Source organism: Zingiber officinale, chromosome 7A (genome assembly GCF_018446385.1).
Source record: "Zingiber officinale cultivar Zhangliang chromosome 7A, Zo_v1.1, whole genome shotgun sequence".
Taxonomy (NCBI): Eukaryota; Viridiplantae; Streptophyta; class Magnoliopsida; order Zingiberales; family Zingiberaceae; genus Zingiber; species Zingiber officinale.
The window spans coordinates 112,270,021-112,289,632 of NC_055998.1; the positions used below are offsets into that span (position 1 = coordinate 112,270,021).

Consider the following 19,612-nt stretch of genomic DNA (forward strand, 5'->3'; position numbering starts at 1 on the left):
TCACGTTAGCATTTATGTAATCTCATCCATGAATCGAACTTATGTGTGAATCAAACTTTCGTTTGATCATATCGGACCATATTTCATTAGCCATTAATTTCTTATTCACTTGAGAAATTAATTTACGACGGTCTATTCATTATTTATGAAATAGTCATCTTATCCCTATTTAATTTATTAGTCACCAAAAACTAATTTTCCAACTAGACTTGCATTCTAATAATAGTAATGACTGATATTTATTTGCTATAGCAAAAGTGAAGTCATCATTTTAGTAGTCTCTCTAGGGTGACCCTATATTCTCTAGAAGGAGATAAATCTTGGATGATATTTATCCTAATATAGCAACCTTTAGTATGAGGAGATCAAGTACCCAATTAATTAAAAATCTTATATCGGCTAAAAATTCACCTTAAAATTTATTAAAGCAATCAATCGATATTCACAGGACTAGAAGGTGAATAGAGGATGACAAAGAGTGACTAAGATGATGAGTGATTTTTTTTAAATGTATATAACAAGTATATATTTCGGACCCTGTATATATATATATATATATACCCTTTGTGATATAAATTTAAAAATTCTGTTATAGATAAATTTATTTTTATATTACGAATTTGGCAGAAATAATTATTAGTGGTTAATTTTTATATTATTTAATAATCAAATTATAATTTTACCAAACACTCATGTAATATATATATATATATATATATATATATATATATAAACAGAAGATGAAGAAATCACGATAATGAAGGCGATGTTTATTTCATTGAATGGCATCAAGGTCACTGGGCCTATTCGAACTTAAGAAAGATATCAATCATGATGTTAGAAATCATCTTCGTTAGAAACCCCAAAAATTTGGGGAACCCAATCAACAAAAGACACGTAAGATAGAAAAGTACCCAGCGATCTCTGTGGCTCAGATTCCAGGATTACCATTCCGCCACGTTTGCTACGATCTCACCCCGCGAAGCTTCCAGCCAATGAGGGAAGAGATATAGATTCCACAAGATAACCGAAATCAGAGGGCCTTGGGCTTTAAAACGACGCCCCAATTCCGATTCCAATTCCAGAAGCAGCAGAAGCCTTTCTTTGATCAAGCACCTCTCCTCCATCAATCTGCTCAAATGGCTTCCACCATGGCGATCTCCTCCCCGTCCTTCGTCGGCAAGCCCGTCAAGTTCGCCCCCTCACTCTCTGACGGCCTTGGCGGCGGCGGCCGGTTCACCATGAGGAAGACCGGCGGCAGACCCAAGCCAGCGGTGTCGGGGAGCCCCTGGTACGGCGCTGACCGCGTCAAGTATCTCGGTCCCTTCTCCGGCGAACCCCCGTCCTACCTCACTGGCGAATTCCCTGGCGACTACGGGTGGGACACTGCCGGCCTCTCCGCTGACCCCGAGACGTTCGCCAAGAACCGGGAGCTGGAGGTGATCCACTGCCGGTGGGCCATGCTGGGCGCGCTGGGCTGCGTCTTCCCGGAGCTCCTCTCCCGCAACGGCGTCAAGTTCGGCGAGGCGGTTTGGTTCAAGGCAGGGTCACAGATCTTCTCCGAGGGCGGACTCGATTATCTCGGCAACCCCAGTCTGATCCACGCGCAGAGCATCCTGGCCATATGGGCGTCCCAAGTGGTGCTGATGGGCGCCGTGGAGGGGTACCGTGTGGCCGGCGGCCCCCTGGGGGAGGTGGTCGACCCGCTCTACCCCGGAGGGAGCTTCGACCCTCTGGGTCTCGCCGACGATCCTGAGGCCTTCGCGGAGCTGAAGGTGAAGGAGATCAAGAACGGGCGGCTGGCCATGTTTTCCATGTTCGGCTTCTTCGTGCAAGCCATCGTCACCGGAAAGGGGCCGCTGGAGAACCTCGCCGACCACCTGGCCGACCCGGTTAACAACAACGCATGGGCCTACGCCACCAACTTTGTTCCCGGCAAATGAAAACGCCGTGTTGAGATTGTAAAGTGAGATGTACATTAACGTGCCATGCAATTGGAATTGGAATTTGTGAGCGAATTAATGGAAGTTTGTAAGTGACTCTGTTTTTGTACTTGATGTTTGACTCGTATGGACTGTTTCAAGAGCATGGATTGCTAGTGCTACGTTGAAGTGATCAAAATCTGTCATCTTGCAACTCGTGTAATTACAGACTATGTAATGGTTTTCAGGTTTACTCTTTCGTTTCTACACAAGGAATGAACATAATCTGGATTGCAAAAACATCAAGGAATGAGAAATATAATACAGATTGTAAAAAACATACAAAAGGTAAAGTTAAACATCAATCTGTTCGAAACCGTGAAACTAGAAAATTAGAAGGTGATAGTTTTGCTGATCGGATATGGATTTCACGGCACTCTACAAAACAAACGGTGTCAGTGTCGAGCTAGGAAAAAGATCTCCGACATTGGTCCTCCGACGTTCAAGTCAGTCACCGAAAAAATATAGAGAAGCAGAGCAACAATAACAACAGTGGAATTCGATAATAACGTGTACATCCGCCGGTGAAGAACCCCCCCCATTATATAGAGTTCTGGTGGACGACGTGTGCGCTTCTCGAGGCATAGGCACACTTTCCCATATGCCCCATGAAGGGATCTTGTCAGGAAAGTACCCCTAACATAATACATTAACAGGGCATGCATATCCCTGACATGACAGTAGAAGCTTCGGTCGTACGATCCGCCTGTCAACTATGCCTCGTGTCAGTGATACTATCTCCCAAAAGAATGTCGAGAGATACTATAGTGGTCCCACTACTTGTCCGAGTGGAATAGCCACTCGTCTGGGACTGCACTCCGTCCATGACTAGGTCCCGTTGTTGGACCGAGCGGGGTAGCCGCTCGGTCGGGACCTCGCCGCGTCCCTAGCTAGGTCCCGTGGCTTGGTCGAGCGGGGTAGCCACTCAGTCGGGATTTCGCTGCGTCCTTGGCCAGGTCCCGTGTGACGTCCTGCCACTCTGTATAGAGCGTCAGCTATCTTGTGTATCATCCCGAGCCTGAGTGGGGGTTAGCTCGGACCCGTATCCTTCCGATCGGGGCTTGATTGTCCCGACTGACCGTTGCAATTATCTTCCGTTCAGCCCTTTGACACTCAGGTGTTGACCACCTTGACTTTGACCCCTATCGTGGCAATTGACCCTATGCCAAGTAGGCTTCCCTCCATCGTCGCATCACAAGCCTCCCCCTCAAGTCTAGTCGAAGGAGGCTGCAAGCTCGACTAACTGGACCAGTGTAGCCCTTGAGGATTCCCACGCCTTTGCCATTCGGCCACGCCTTGTCAGACTGATATATATAAACTCTGCTCGGATTAAGCTCTTCAAAGAAAACTGAGCTTCAGTCGTTTGGCTGTGATGCCCGCTTATTCCTGCCGATCGGGCAAGGTGGAGCAACACTTGGGAAAAATCTTTTTCCTGCGCTCTTCGACCAAGCGCCATGACGTCATCCAAATTTCTCGGAGACCATGCAAATCCCTAATCATTATGACTGAGCACACGACCATGCTTTTTAATTAGGATTCATTAATGTCGTCCGGTGGCTGAGCGCCACGTGTCCTTCTTTATGCCGCCGCACGTTTGACGTGGCAGGCGGATATCAGATGGCGACGTGACAGACGCCTTTTCGAATTCAACGGCTGGATCTTCTCCTAGTTTTTCGCAACCCTGTATCGAACAACTCAAGACGATCGTGGGGTTTATAAACCTCGCGTGCATCGCCTTCTCCCTTCGCGCACCTTTGTCCTCGAGTTCTCCGGCGACCTTTCATTCCTTCTGTCTCTCTGACGATCTTTCAGTAAGCTTCCTCCCTTTTCAATTGGATCTTTGCGTCGCACTTCTTCAATCTTTTTATTTTTCGATGGCGAGCTCCTCCCTATCCCCCGCCGCCATTCTTGGGCTCTAGTACACCTCCATCGAGTCTAAGTTCGACGACGGTGATGTTGAGAGTTTGAGAGCCATTTACAAAATTCCCGTCGACTATCAGATCGTTCTTCCTTCAGCTTTCAACCGCCCGAACGAACCACCACCGGGTTTTTTGTGTTTCTTTAGGGACCAATTTATCGCCAGTCTGTGATTCCCAATCCACCCTTTCTTTTCTGCCATTTGTAAATATTTTCGCATTTCTCTCCACCAGTTAGTATCGAACTCCTTTCGGCTGTTATGCGGGGTCGTCATTGTATTCCGCCTGCACGACATTCCTCTTACTCCTCGGCTCTTCCACTATTTTTATTATCCTAAATTGTCCGAGCCGAGGACTTTTCTCTTCTAAGCCCGAGTGAGCGTCATTTTTTTTTTTTTGATAAGATGTCATTCTCCAACAAACATTAGAAGGACTACTTCTTTTATGTGCGCTTTCCCAAACAATCGGACTTTCCGACCATCAGGCAATTAGAAGTGCCAAACCCTCCGGAGCTCAAGAATTACAAGAGCTGATTGGACTACCACCATGCAGCTTCAAGCTTGGCCGGTCAGAAGTACCATATCCACAAGTTATTGATGGAGGGCGTCCTCTACGTGTTCGGACTGAGCATGATCCGCACAAAGCTTCCATCCAGCCTAGGTATGCTCTTTTTTCTCACAACCTTTGAATCTAATTGATTTTTTTTCCTTTTGTGCAACTCGAATCATATTGTGAGCTTGGCTGGTCGGCAAGTGCAAGCTTACAGATGTAGACATCAATGTCATGGCCATAGCCGAGCTAGAGAGCCGTGGTTTGCAGCAGGTCACCTCCAATGAGGATCCGCTCAACGAGGAGGGAACCCAAGTGTTGGGGAGCAGAGTTGGGGAGAGCCGGACAGCTGAGAGCGATGCAGCGGTTGTAACAACGAAACTTCCGCTTGTTCAGCCATCAATGGTCCCTATATTGATCGCCTTCGACTCGGCCACATCCGACGAGCCCCTTCGTCAATGTAAGAGACCCCTTCGTCATCCTGATCTACAACTTCGGCATTGCAGAACCCCACGACGGTTGTTTCTCGACCCTCATCCGAGCGGGGTGAGACTTCTATTCCACCTCTCGAGCAGGGAATCGGGGAACTCCCTGCGTCCCTATCCTCTGACTGGGCGCCTTCGCTGTCCGGGCTGCCTCAGGGGACTATCTGCGCGCCACCGATCGCCTTCATGCCCTCTCCTTTGCCGACAGCACAAGTGTCCCGCATTTGGCTAGTCTCCTCACAACACATGGACAGGGCAACTTCTGCACCTTCTGGTCCGAGCGACCAGAGATCAATAACGACAATCATCCACTTACCAACTAACGAGTACCGGAATCTGGATGACCCAGCGTCCCTCACCCCCGAGCATCAAATAATTATCCAAGGGCTTCTCGCACAGATATGGGTTGATGCCCGAGCCCGTGCAGCGATTATAGCTCCAGGGGAACTGGCTAATAGCCACACCAAATGTCTACTAGGGTATGTATACCGTTCTTTTTCTCTTTCTTCTCTCTCCCCTTCCCGCTCGGCTTATATACGGTTATCATCATTGCAGTACTAGGTGGAAAGCTTGACCATGTGCCATAGGCTTGCTTATTTGGAGCATAAAGTCCAACAGCTTCGTGCTCTGAGCGGCCAATCATCTGCTTCTCAGGCGCAACTGGAGCAGATAAACGTTGAGATGGCTCAATTAAGAGCCGATTTGAATAAGAGCTCTGAGCAGCTTGAAGCGGAGAAGGGCAAGAGTGCCGAGTTGGCAACACAGCTGGCTCGGCTTAATAAACAGGCCACCTCCTTCGAAGCGAAGATCCACTCGATCAACACCAGGAAGCTCCGAGTTATAGAAGACTTGGAAATCAAAAATAAGGAGTTTTGGGTGTTGGCTCAGAACCTGAAGGATGCGAAGGCCTCGCTGAATGCCGAGCGAGAGGGCAGGTTGGATGATCGGTCTGCAGCAAAGGCCCATCTTGATGCCATGGATGAGGAGCTGGCCCAACTGAAGGAGGAGCTGCAAGCATCCTGATTGGGCCTCGAAACTTATCAGGGAGCCGAGTCTGGCAGGTTCGAGCTGATGAAGAAGGCCTACCTCTGCTCGGAGATTTTTAATGACAAGGTCGCCGATCGGGCTCTCCGCCTCTTCAACCTTGCGATCAACGGGGTGCTCGGCCAACTCAGGGAATGCGGCTACATTCTGATTACTCTGACAAGCAATGTCATTAGCCGGGACATGCTGACCGAGTTGCTGTCCGACGATTCTTTAGATTACCTCGAGTGAACTCGCTTGTGGGAATGTTGCTTGATTTTGTATTGCCTTCCATGCTCTTGTAAGATTTTTTGAAGTGTTAATGCTTAATCGCCCATTCGGCGAGTTTTCTCTGTTGCTTTGTGTCTTCGCTTCGACATTTCTACTTGTAAATGTGTCTTTTCCAATTGGTGACGAGCTACCCACTTTCACATCCGTCGAGGAAGGTAGGGGTTTAAGGTCGCCACTCGACCGTTGAGGAAGACAGAGGTTTAAGGTCACCGCTCGACCGCTGAGGACGGCAGGAGTTTAAGGTCGCCACTCGACCGTTAGATAGGCTTAGACATGAGTTTAAGGTCGTCGCTCTACCACTGAGAAAGGCATGGGTTTAACATCATCGCTCGATGGTTGACAAAGACAGGGGTTTAACGTCGTCGATCGATGGTTGACGAAGATAGGGATTTAACATCGCTGCTCGATGGTTGATGAAAATAGGGGTTTAACGCCACTGCTCGACGGTTGACAAAGATAGGGGTTTAACATTGTCGCTCGACTGTTGTAATGCGTAGACAAGAGTTTATAGTCATCGCTTAACTTTTAACAAGGTCGATCGGCTCAAGAGTCTAGGATACTTGTGCTTTTATTAATATCCATTCTGCATCACAAAAACACACACGGATTACATCAATGTTCACTCGCGCGCCTCTTATCTGGCCTTGTAGGGTTGGAGATGATTCGCTCTCCATGGCCGCTCGAGCTGCCTTCCATCCTTGTTCTCCATATAATAAGTTCCCGAGCGGAATTTTTGTACGACCATATAAGGTCCCACCCATGGTACCTCGAGCTTGTTGACTTCGCTGACCAGCTTGATTCTTTTCCAAACCTGGTCGCCAACTTGGAAGGATCTTGGGATCACCCTTCGATTGTAGCTCTGCTTCATCCGCTGTCGGTATGCCATCAGTCGAATGGTAGCCTTGTCCCATGTCTTGTCCACCAAATCAAGCTCCATGTACCTCCGCTCAGCATTCCCCTCATCGTAGAGATGAAGCCAGTTGGATTCTACTCCGACCTCCATGGGGACCACCACTTTACCGCCGTACACTAAGTGAAATGGTGTGACGCTGGTTATCTCCTTGGGAGTCATACGGAGGGCCCACAGAACGCTAGGGAGCTCGTTGAACCAGCTGCCTCTCGCATGGTCGAGTCGAGTTCGTAGGCCTCTGAGGATCTCTCGGTTGGTGACCTCTACCTGGTTGTTGCTTTGGGCGTTGGCCACTGAGGTGAAGGCCTGTTGGATGTCATAGCCTTAGCACCATTCCCGAAGTCTCCAACCAGCGAATTGCCTTCTGTTGTCTGAGATGAGCGGGCAGGGGATGCCGAACCGACACAGAATGTTCTACCAGATGAATTTAATAACCATCTGTTCACTTATTTTAGCCAACTGCTCGACCTCCACCCACTTGGAGAAGTAATCCACCATGACGAGCAAGAATCTTCACTGTGTGGTCACCATGGGGAACAACCCAACGATGTCCATGCCCTATTGGTCAAACGAGCAAGATACCGTGGATGCCTTCATCTCCTCGTTCGGGGCGCCTAGAAGGGGTTCCGGGCACCCTGGGGGGATAAAACTTTATCCCCCAACGTTCAAATCGTGTTTGACGTGATCTGGTCAACAAATCAGGTCCGGGCGCCCGGAAGGGTTACGGGCGCCCCAGAGCCTAAAGTCAACAGATGTTGACTTTTTCATCCGAGGACCACTGCTCCAGTTCAGTTCGCCTCGGTCCCGGTCTTCAACTCCGGATCTGCTTGCTTGGGTGATTTCTGCCATCCAGAAAAGGGCTCACCCAAACCCAACTTCCGATCTTCTCGAGCGGGCTTCCCTCCGGCTTCTCATCCCTCATAATCGCCGCGTGTTTCCTTCTCGTCCGTCGGCGTACTCATCCGCAGTTTTTGTCCTTCGGACGCACCGCGTGCCGTCCTTCTCGCTAGCTGTATCTCTTGCTCCTCGAGCAATCTTCCGCTCCGGCTTTCGTCCCTCGGAACCACCGCACGCTTCCTTCTCGTCCGCCGATGTACTCTTCCGCAGCACCTTGTCCCTCGGACACACCGCATGCCATCCTTCTTGTTAGCTACGTCTTCCGCTCGAGTACCTATGCTCCTAAGCTCCTCCACACTTAGACACAAGGTTAGAAACATACAGGATCTAACTTAACTTGTTGATCACACCAAAATAACCTTGGGGTTCCAACAATCTCCCCCTTTTTAGTGTGAGCAACCCAAGTTAAGCTAGGGTAAAAATAGACATGAAATAAACTTAACTAAATTTGTAATTAAGTGTAAAAAAATAAAACAAGTTAAATTTTGGTCTACCTCCCCCTAGACTTATACTAATCCTTCTCCCCCTTTGATCACAAAAAAAATGGGGTTTAAAAAAAAATCTAAGGGTTAAAGACTTAGAAAATTACGAGATCCTTAAAAACATGCAATAATTTTTACATAAACAGTCTCTGAAAAATTTTAAGTAAAATTTTAATAAAATTTTCTAAGTGAAATTATAAGAAAGAATTCTAACTTAGACGGTTTTGAAAAAAAAATAAAATAAAAATAACAATTTTCTAAGTTAAAAAAATATTATTTTTTTAAAAAAAATTTAAGTATTTGCAAAAATTATAAAAAAAATTCTAACTTAAGATTTTTATAAGTAAGATTTTCTAAGTAAAAATTTCACGTAAAAGTATTTTTCTATAAAAATATTTTGAAAAAAAATGTTTGAAAAACTTTAAAAGCATTAATTAATTCTAATTTTAATGCTTTGACAGAAAGTTAATTAAACATTTATTTCAATATTTTGGCTTCCAGGTCGTGGCGAGACAGTAGACCTTCTTGGTTATTGGAGCAACAACCACTTCCTTAGTCAAAGTCTCATAGAGAAATTCATTGTTTAATTTTCTCACTGAAAGCGCTAATTTTTATTAATATTTAGACTAAGCAAGATTTAGGAACTCAATAAAGGTTCCAGCCTACTGGATTGATTAAAAATTTCTTAGGGACATATTTTCTAGAGATATTCCTAATTTGTCCCTGGTGATATTTAAAGTACCAATTTAAATTATTAAATCTTCTAAAATTGGTTTTAGGTGAACATGCATAGTTTTTCAAATTGTCTATTTGAATTTTCAAATTTTGATTTTCTAATTGTAATTTTTCATTCTCCAATTTTGATTTATCTAATTCTTCTAAAGTACATGATTTAGTTAAAATTATTTTTAAATTTTTTATTTCTTTTTCTAATTTACATCAGTCTTTAGTTAATAACTTAACAAATTTAAAAAGTTTATCGGGAGGAAGAGAACGTACCTGACTTACCTTGTCGAGCTCGTTGTCTGTTTCTCCCCCTGAACTGCTGCTTGCTTCCGACGTGGCTCCCCCTTCATCGATGCTCTCGATGCTCATTTCGGAAGAGCTTGACTCGCAGTCGTCGTCTTGATGACTTTCCATTAGAGCAAGTCCGAAGAATGTCTCGACTTCCGACTCCGACGACGTATCGTCCAACATCGCCTTTAGGGCCTTTTGCTTTTGGATAGACTTCTTACCCTTCTCTTTGTCCTTGTTCTTCAGCTTGGGGCAGTTGTCCTTGACGTTCCCTTCTTCGTCGCAGTGGTAGCAGTGGATCGTCCTTTTCTTCTTCCCCTGCGGATGGTTAGTAGATCTGAATTTACAAAGTTTCTTGAATCTTCTTACCATCATTACCATTTCCTCGTCGTCGAGAGAAGATTCCGACTCTGGTTCGTCTCTCGAAGCTTTGAGGGCGACGTTGTTCTTGGGCTCCTTCATTCCAGCATATCTTGACTCATGCACTTCAAATGTTGAAAAGAATTCTTCTAACGAAATTTTTTCTAAATCTTTAGAAATGTAAAAGGCATCTACTAATGATGCCCATTTGGTATTTCTAGGAAAGGAATTCAGTGCGTACCTAAGCGAATGGCACCTTGAGCTACCTTGACTCATTCTTCTAACGAAATGATGCCCATTAGGTGCTAAGGCCAGGCGCCAGCGCGAGGGGCTAGACGGCACCTTGAGCTACCAGGGACCGCCGTGAGCTGCCATTCGCCGCTGTTCGCAGCCACTCACGGCCACACGCGACCAGGCACCAGTCGCGGCCAGGCGCGGCCGCTCGCGGCGCCGCGAGCCGCCAGGCGACGCCGAGAGATCGGGAAAAAAGGAGACGCCGGGAGAACGGGAAAAAAAGAAGGGCTAGAACGAGAGTGGCTTACCAGTCCAGAGAAGGTGAAAAAATTGCCGCAGCCGCCGTAAGGAAAATTAGGTCAAGAGAAGATGTGAGGAGAAGAAATCGGGCCGGGTAAGGATATGTAATTAGGGATCTTCCAACAAATTTCCATCAAAAATATTATTTGTTGGATATTCACAACGAATCCACAATTCGTTGGAGATTTCCAACGAATTGGCAGATTCGTTGGAGATTTCCAACGAATTGGCAGATTCGTTGGAAATGTTTCCAACGAATCTGCCATTTTGTTGGAAATCTCCAACGAATTTCAGATTCTTTGGAAACCCTTCTTATTCTTAAAATCATGGTTGACCGACCTAGAGACCTCCGAATTGGATGAAACCGGTTCCTGTGTGCTCCTCTATTTATCCTGACTTCATATGTGCCCTCAAATATTTTTTTTACTTTATATATTTTTTTCTTTTATTTTTTCAACCCCCAATGTGTTGGAAAAATTAAATTTAAGTTTAAAAATTCACAAATCAAAATAAATTAGCTCCGTAATTATTTTTAATTCATGGATATAATCACGAGAACCTTACGCTCCCCAACAAACTGATTTCCTCTCGTTCTGAGCACTCGAACATCATTTTTTAAATCCACCAAGTTCAACTAAACTCCATTTTGATTTAAAACACTAACACATTCATGATCAAATTCGAATTCATCCAATTGACCTTGATATAAAAAATTTATCTTAATTCAAAAAAAATATTTGAGGTCATCTATAGAATCAGGAGACCAAGAGGAGCACATAGGAACTTGTTTCATCCGATTCCGAGTTCTCTAGGTCGGTCAAATGGGTTTTTAAATCATAGCATACTTTCCAACGAATATGCGATTCGTTGGAAATTTACAACGAATTGGCAGATTCGTTGGAAATGTTTCCAACGAATCTGCCATTTTGTTGGAAATCTCCAACGAATTTCAGATTCGTTGGAAACCCTTCATATTCTTAAAATCACGGTTGACCGACCTAGAGACCTCCGAATTGGATGAAACTGGTTCCTGTGTGCTCCTCTATTTATCCTGACTTCATATATGCCCTCAAATATTTTTTTTACTTTATATATTTTTTCTTTTATTTTTTCAACCCCCAATGTGTTTGAAAAATTAAATTTAAGTTTAAAAATTCACAAATCAAAATAAATTAGCTCCGTAATTATTTTTAATTCATGGATATAATCACGAGAACCTTACGCTCCCTAACAAACTGATTTCCTCTCGTTCTGAGCACTCGAACATCATTTTTTAAATCCACCAAGTTCAACTAAACTCCATTTTGATTTAAAACACTAACACATTCATGATCAAATTCGAATTCATCCAATTGACCTTGATGTAAAAATTTAACTTAATTCAAAAAAAATATTTGAGGTCATCTATAGAATCAGGAGACCAAGAGGAGCACATAGAAACTTGTTTCATCCGATTCCGAGGTCTCTAGGTCGGTCAAATGGGTTTTTAAATCATAGCATACTTTCCAACGAATCTGCGATTCGTTGGAAATATCCAACGAATTGGTAGATTCGTTGGAAACAGTTCCAACGAATCTGCCATTTTGTTGGAAATCTCCAACGAATTTCAGATTCGTTGGAAACCCTTCCTATTCTTAAAATCACGGTTGACCGACATAGAGACCTCCGAATTGGATGAAACCAGTTCCTGTGTGCTCCTCTATTTATCCTGACTTCATATGTGCCCTCAAATATTTTTTTTACTTTATATTTTTTTTACTTTATATATTTTTTCTTTTATTTTTTCAACCCCCAATGTGTTGGAAAAATTAAATTTAAGTTTAAAAATTCACAAATCAAAATAAATTAGCTCCGTAATTATTTTTAATTCATGGATATAATCACGAGAACCTTACGCTCCCCAACAAACTGATTTCCTCTCGTTCTGAGCACTCGAACATCATTTTTTAAATCCACCAAGTTCAACTAAACTCCATTTTGATTTAAAACACTAACACATTCATGATCAAATTCGAATTCATCCAATTGACCTTGATATAAAAAATTTATCTTAATTCAAAAAAAATATTTGAGGTCATCTATAGAATCAGGAGACCAAGAGGAGCACATAGGAACTTGTTTCATCCGATTCCGAGTTCTCTAGGTCGGTCAAATGAGTTTTTAAATCATAGCATACTTTCCAACGAATATGTGATTCGTTGGAAATTTCCAACGAATTGGCAGATTCGTTGGAAATGTTTCCAACGAATCTGCCATTTTGTTGGAAATCTCCAACGAATTTCAGATTCGTTGGAAACCCTTCCTATTCTTAAAATCACGGTTGACCGACCTAGAGACCTCCGAATTGGATGAAACCGGTTCCTGTGTGCTCCTCTATTTATCTTGACTTCATATGTGCCCTCAAATATTTTTTTTACTTTATATATTTTTCCTTTTATTTTTTCAACCCCCAATGTGTTGGAAAAATTAAATTTAAGTTTAAAAATTCACAAATCAAAATAAATTAGCTCCGTAATTATTTTTAATTCATGGATATAATCACAAGAAGCTTACACTCCCCAACAAACTGATTTCCTCTCATTCTGAGCACTCGAACATCATTTTTTAAATCCACCAAGTTCAACTAAACTCCATTTTGATTTAAAATACTAACACATTCATGATCAAATTCGAATTCATCCAATTGACCTTGATATAAAAAATTTATCTTAATTCAAAAAAAATATTTGAGGTCATCTATAGAATCAGGAGACCAAGAGGAGCACATAGGAACTTGTTTCATCCGATTCCGAGTTCTCTAGGTCGGTCAAATGGGTTTTTAAATCATAGCATACTTTCCAACGAATTAGCAGATTCGTTGGAAATGTTTCCAACGAATCTGCCATTTTGTTGGAAATCTCCAACGAATTTCAGATTCGTTGGAAACCCTTCCTATTCTTAAAATCACGGTTGACCGACCTAGAGACCTCCGAATTGGATGAAACCGGTTCCTGTGTGCTCCTCGATTTATCTTGACTTCATATGTGCCCTCAAATATTTTTTTTACTTTATATATTTTTTCTTTTATTTTTTCAACCCCCAATGTGTTTGAAAAATTAAATTTAAGTTTAAAAATTCACAAATCAAAATAAATTAGCTCCGTAATTATTTGTAATTCATGGATATAATCACGAGAACCTTACGCTCCCCAACAAACTGATTTCCTCTCGTTCTGAGCACTCGAACATCATTTTTTAAATCCACCAAGTTCAACTAAACTCCATTTTGATTTAAAACACTAACACATTCATGATCAAATTCGAATTCATCCAATTGACCTTGATATAAAAAATTTATCTTAATTCAAAAAAAATATTTGAGGTCATCTATAGAATCAGGAGACCAAGAAGAGCACATAGGAACTTGTTTCATCCGATTCCGAGTTCTCTAGGTCGGTCAAATGGGTTTTTAAATCATAGCATACTTTCCAACGAATATGCGATTCATTGGAAATTTCCAACGAATTGGCAGATTCGTTGGAAATGTTTCCAACAAATCTGCCATTTTGTTGGAAATCTCCAACGAATTTCAGATTCGTTGGAAACCCTTCCTATTCTTAAAATCACGGTTGACCGACCTAGAGACCTCCGAATTGGATGAAACCGGTTCCTGTGTGCTCCTCTATTTATCCTAACTTCATATGTGCCCTCAAATATTTTTTTTACTTTATATATTTTTTCTTTTATTTTTTCAGCCCCCAATGTGTTTGAAAAATTAAATTTAAGTTTAAAAATTCACAAATCAAAATAAATTAGCTCCGTAATTATTTTTAATTCATGGATATAATCACGAGAACCTTACGCTCCCTAACAAACTGATTTCCTCTCGTTCTGAGCACTCGAACATCATTTTTTAAATCCACCAAGTTCAACTAAACTCCATTTTGATTTAAAACACTAACACATTCATGATCAAATTCGAATTCATCCAATTGACCTTGATGTAAAAATTTATCTTAATTCAAATATTTGAGGTCATTTATAGAATCAGGAGACCAAGAGGAGCACATAGGAACTTGTTTCATCCGATTCCGAGGTCTCTAGGTCGGTCAAATGGATTTTTAAATCATAGCATACTTTCCAACGAATCTGGGATTCGTTGGAAATCCTTCCTATTCTTAAAATCACGGTTGACCGACCTAGAGACCTCCGAATTGGATGAAACCGGTTCCTGTGTGCTCCTCTATTTATCCTGACTTCATATGTGCCCTCAAATATTTTTTTTACTTTATTTATTTTTTCAACCCCCAATGTGTTTGAAAAATTAAATTTAAGTTTAAAAATTCACAAATCAAAATAAATTAGCTCCGTAATTATTTTTAATTCATGGATATAATCACGAGAACCTTACGCTCCCTAACAAACTGATTTCCTCTCGTTCTGAGCACTCGAACATCATTTTTTAAATCCACCAAGTTCAACTAAACTCCATTTTGATTTAAAACACTAACACATTCATGATCAAATTCGAATTCATCCAATTGACCTTGATGTAAAAATTTATCTTAATTCAAAAAAAATATTTGAGGTCATCTATAGAATCAGGAGACCAAGAGGAGTACATAGGAACTTGTTTCATCCGATTCCGAGGTCTCTAGGTCGGTCAAATGGGTTTTTAAATCATAGCATACTTTCCAACGAATCTGCGATTCGTTGGAAATATCCAACGAATTGGCAGATTCGTTGGAAACAGTTCCAACGAATCTGCCATTTTGTTGGAAATCTCCAACGAATTTCAGATTCGTTGGAAACCCTTCCTATTCTTAAAATCACGGTTGACCGACCTAGAGACCTCCGAATTGGATGAAACCAGTTCCTGTGTGCTCCTCTATTTATCCTGACTTCATATGTGCCCTCAAATATTTTTTTTACTTTATATATTTTTTCTTTTTTTTTTCAACTCCCAATGTGTTTGAAAAATTAAATTTAAGTTTAAAAATTCACAAATCAAAATAAATTAGCTCCGTAATTATTTTTAATTCATGGATATAAACACGAGAACCTTACGCTCCCCAACAAACTGATTTCCTCTCGTTCTGAGCACTCGAACATCATTTTTTAAATCCACCAAGTTCAACTAAACTCCATTTTGATTTAAAACACTAACACATTTATGATCAAATTCAAATTCATCCAATTGACCTTGATGTAAAAAATTTATCTTAATTCAAAAAAAATATTTGAGGACATCTATAGAATCAGGAGACCAAGAGGAGCATATAGGAACTTGTTTCATCCGATTCTGAGGTCTCTAGGTCGGTCAAACGTGTTTTTAAATCATTGCATACTTTCCAACGAATCTGTGATTCGTTGGAAATTTCCAACGAATCTGTGATTCGTTGGAAATTTCCAACGAATTGGCAGATTCTTTGGAAATGTTTCCAACGAATCCTAAATTTGTTGGAAATCTCCAATGAATTAGCAGATTTGTTGGAAACATTTCCAACGAATTTAAGATTTGTTGGAAACTCTACCCTCAAATTTTTGCTATAAACTTGCGATGAATTATATATTTGTCGGGAATTTCCAACAAATAATACTTTCGTTGCTATATTTGCGACGGATATACTATTCGTTGCAAAAATTTGCAACGAATTAAATATTCGTTGCAAAAATTTGCAACGAACAAAATATTCGTTGCAAAATTTGCAACGAACTAAATATTCGTTGGAAAATTTGCAACAAATTTTATTTTTTGTTGTTAACTTGCAACAAAATTAGCGACAAATTATCTTTTGTTGCTAATTTGCAACGAATTTATTTTGTTGGTAAATTTGTTGCTAATTCGGAACAATTTATTATTTTGTTGCAAATTTTGTTGGAAAGTTTGGAACAAATTTTAAATTCGTTGCAAACCGTCGTCCCTAATAGACTATTTTTTTGTAATGAATTGAACAAATATATTAAAGGTATTTTCGTTTAAAACTTAATTCTCATTCTCATTCACATCAAAACCCAAAGGAGGAGGTGGATTTCATCAATACCCAAATTTTTAGGTTTCATTCTAAAATTTTATTTTCATTCTCATTAACCAAATATAAAGTTTGGAAATAAATCCATTCCCTCATTTCCAAATCCATAAACCAAACACCACTTTAATATATGTGTTGAGGCCACTACATCGACAACTTTTGTTCCTAACTAAGTTGAAGTGATGTGGGATAAGAAATGGGCATACAATATTTCCTAAAAAGAACCCCTATACCCCGTGAGTATCTAAAATTTTTAATCTTGAACACTATAACCTGAAATAAAAGTCTAAACCCTAAAGAGAAAATCTTATTAGTTTAAACTCATTATAACCCAACCTCTAAATTTTAAAATCGTAATCCCTAAATATATATAATATATCCTGTGAGTATCTAAAATTTTTAATTTGAACACTATAACCCAAGAGAAAAGTCTGAACCTTAAAGGAAAATCTTATTGGCTAAAACCCATTATAACACAACTCTTAAATTTTAAAATGTTAAATGCTAAATACATATATTATACCCCCAAATAATAATAATAATAATAATATTAATAACTACTACAGACTTTGGGCGCTTGGAGTGAATCCATATATATATATATATATAACATTTCCTTTAAATAGGAAACATCTAAAATTTTTAATTTTGAACACTATAACCTAAAAGGGAAGTGTGAACACTACAGGAAAATTTTTATTAACTTAAACTTATTATAACCCAGTCCTTAAATCCTAAAATCTTAAACCATAAATACATATAATATACCCCGTGAGTATCTAAAATTTTTAATTTTAAACATTATAATTCAAAAGGAAAATCTGAACCATAGAGGGGAAAATATTATTGACTCAAATTCATTATAAACCAACTCCTAAATCCTAAAATCTTGAACTCTAAATATATATAGTATACCCTAAAATTTTGTCTGGATTAAGGCGCCTAGACCACTATCGTGCATGAGTAGCATAGCACAATATATATATATATATATATATATATATATATATATATATATATATATATATATATATATATATATATATATATATATATATATATATATATATTTTTTTTTTTTTTTGAACACTATAATTCAAAAGGAGAATTTGAACCCGAGAAAGAAAATCTTATTGACTCAGATTCATTATAAATCAATTCCTAAATCCTAAAATCTTGAACCCTAAATATATATAATATACCCTAAAATAAAATTTTAAAAAATATTGTAGGAATCCAGGCGTCTGGATCGATGCACCTAGATCACTATCATGCATGAGCGCATGAGTTCACGGCGAATGATCTATATATATATATATATATGTTTGTGAGTATCTAAAATTTTTAATTTTGAACACTATAATTCAAAAGGAAAATTTGAACTCTAGAGGAAAAATCTTATTGACTCAGATTCATTATAAACCAACTCATAAATCCTAAAATCTTGAACCCTAAATATATATAATATATCCTTAAATAAAATTAAAAAATTATTGCAGGAATCCAGGCGCTTGGATCCAAGTGCCTAGGCCACTATCGTGCACGAGCGCATGAGTGTACGGCGAATAGCATAGTCGATATATATATATATATATATATATATATATATATATATATATATATATATATATATATATATATATATATATATATATAGTATAATTAAATATCACATTGCATCTCTCAGAAGAGCTTTCTCACAAACTATCTTGACTTCTTTATTCCAAGCACAACAGGCCACATTCTCGATTCATATCAAGGTCTTTCCTTGACGGAGTTGTTATCACCCTTGCAATTATAGGTTCCTTTACAATCTTCATTTTTGGTCACCATAATTAAGTGGCCATTAAATCGGGATTAACAACTACAATGATAGGATATAGTCCTTGATTTTTAAGAGATTATGGGCATGATCTTCTCAGGTATTTCTTAAAATCCTTCCTATAAATATCCAAGCATATACTTCATATGAGGAGAATGAATCTTGTTCATTCTACTTATATTATCCACTACACCTATAGTGACTAAGTATGGAAATAACCTCTCCAAAAATAACTTTAGATGCGCCCTCTACTGTTTGCTCTCATGCACATAAGTCAGACACCGTTATGCAAGTCGAACTATACCCTCCACTTTGATGGCCACCACATCTACATACTTTTGTGTCATCATCTCCACCTCCGCATCCATCTATTGGATTCCAGGTTGTCACACAAACATTTCTTGATTGTCCACCATGAGCACTTTTTGATTTATCCTGATAGTCAGTAAAAAAATTCCGTAGGGTCTGACTGATCATCCCAGGACTAGTTGAGTATCCCAAGACTAGTTGAGTTTATTATTTTTTTATTGGGTTTCATATAAAAATTAAACAATAAAATACAATGGAAAATGAATCCATCATAGATCCATGTGAATTTTAATTACATTGTTGATTTGGAATGTTACTCTTAGATGTGTAGAATCTTTGGGAATCTAGAGACTCAAGCTAACCAAGCACGATGATGCCAGACAGGATAGCGATAATTCTGTGGGTTGATGAGAAGAGGAAAATTAAGGAGAAGACAAGAAGAGGAGCCTCCAAAAAGAAACTTTTTATTAAAACTAGAGGGTTGATCCCTCAATATCTAAACATGACTCTTATATAAATCACAACCTAAGACTCAAATAAGGAAAGATATTATAATTAATAGATCATAATTCCAATCTTATAAAGAAAGGAAATAGATTTTAACCGAAAAGGAAAGTAATTAACTTAACGATCTTAACTCAAATTAAGATGCGGATCAAGATATATCCTCTCTAAAAAATACTAGAAATATGAAAATTATCCTAAATACTCAAAAAATAAAAATTACCAAAAAATAGTAAAAAGACCTTTAAAAGGGTTTAAATGATAGAATTTGGGGCTAAAAATTTGACGATTATGGTTTCATCAGTAAGAAACATAAGTTTTCAAATTTCTACACACATGGCGACTGATAGAGTCTGATTCCAAGTCCCGAGTCAAAAGTTATATTCGTTTAAAGTTTGAAAACTCATATTGGGCTTTAACATAAGTTAGGCTTACATCAATCTTCTTAGCTTGAGAAGAACTCGCCCTCGAGTTCATATTAACTTTATTGGCAACCGTGGAATAAGGAGTTAGGTACTTCATAT

At 39.7% G+C, this 19,612-nt stretch overlaps 2 protein-coding genes across 2 annotated transcripts; one reads left to right on the forward strand and one right to left on the reverse strand.

The window, feature by feature from the left end:
- The first annotated feature begins 1,065 nt into the window (after positions 1–1,065).
- LOC122002033 (chlorophyll a-b binding protein of LHCII type 1-like) lies at positions 1,066–2,052 on the forward strand. The gene has a single exon (XM_042557060.1). The coding sequence runs from the start codon at positions 1,140–1,142 to the stop codon at positions 1,941–1,943; it is 804 nt and encodes a 267-aa protein (XP_042412994.1). The 5' UTR covers positions 1,066–1,139; the 3' UTR covers positions 1,944–2,052.
- Positions 2,053–6,817: 4,765 nt separating this feature from the next.
- Positions 6,818–7,654, reverse strand: LOC121999613. Its single transcript, XM_042554272.1, has 3 exons — positions 7,592–7,654; positions 7,013–7,462; positions 6,818–6,829 (listed from the first exon to the last, which is right to left on the reverse strand). Exons 1-3 carry the CDS (start codon positions 7,652–7,654, stop codon positions 6,818–6,820), a joined length of 525 nt encoding a protein of 174 aa, XP_042410206.1.
- Positions 7,655–19,612: the final 11,958 nt, after the last annotated feature.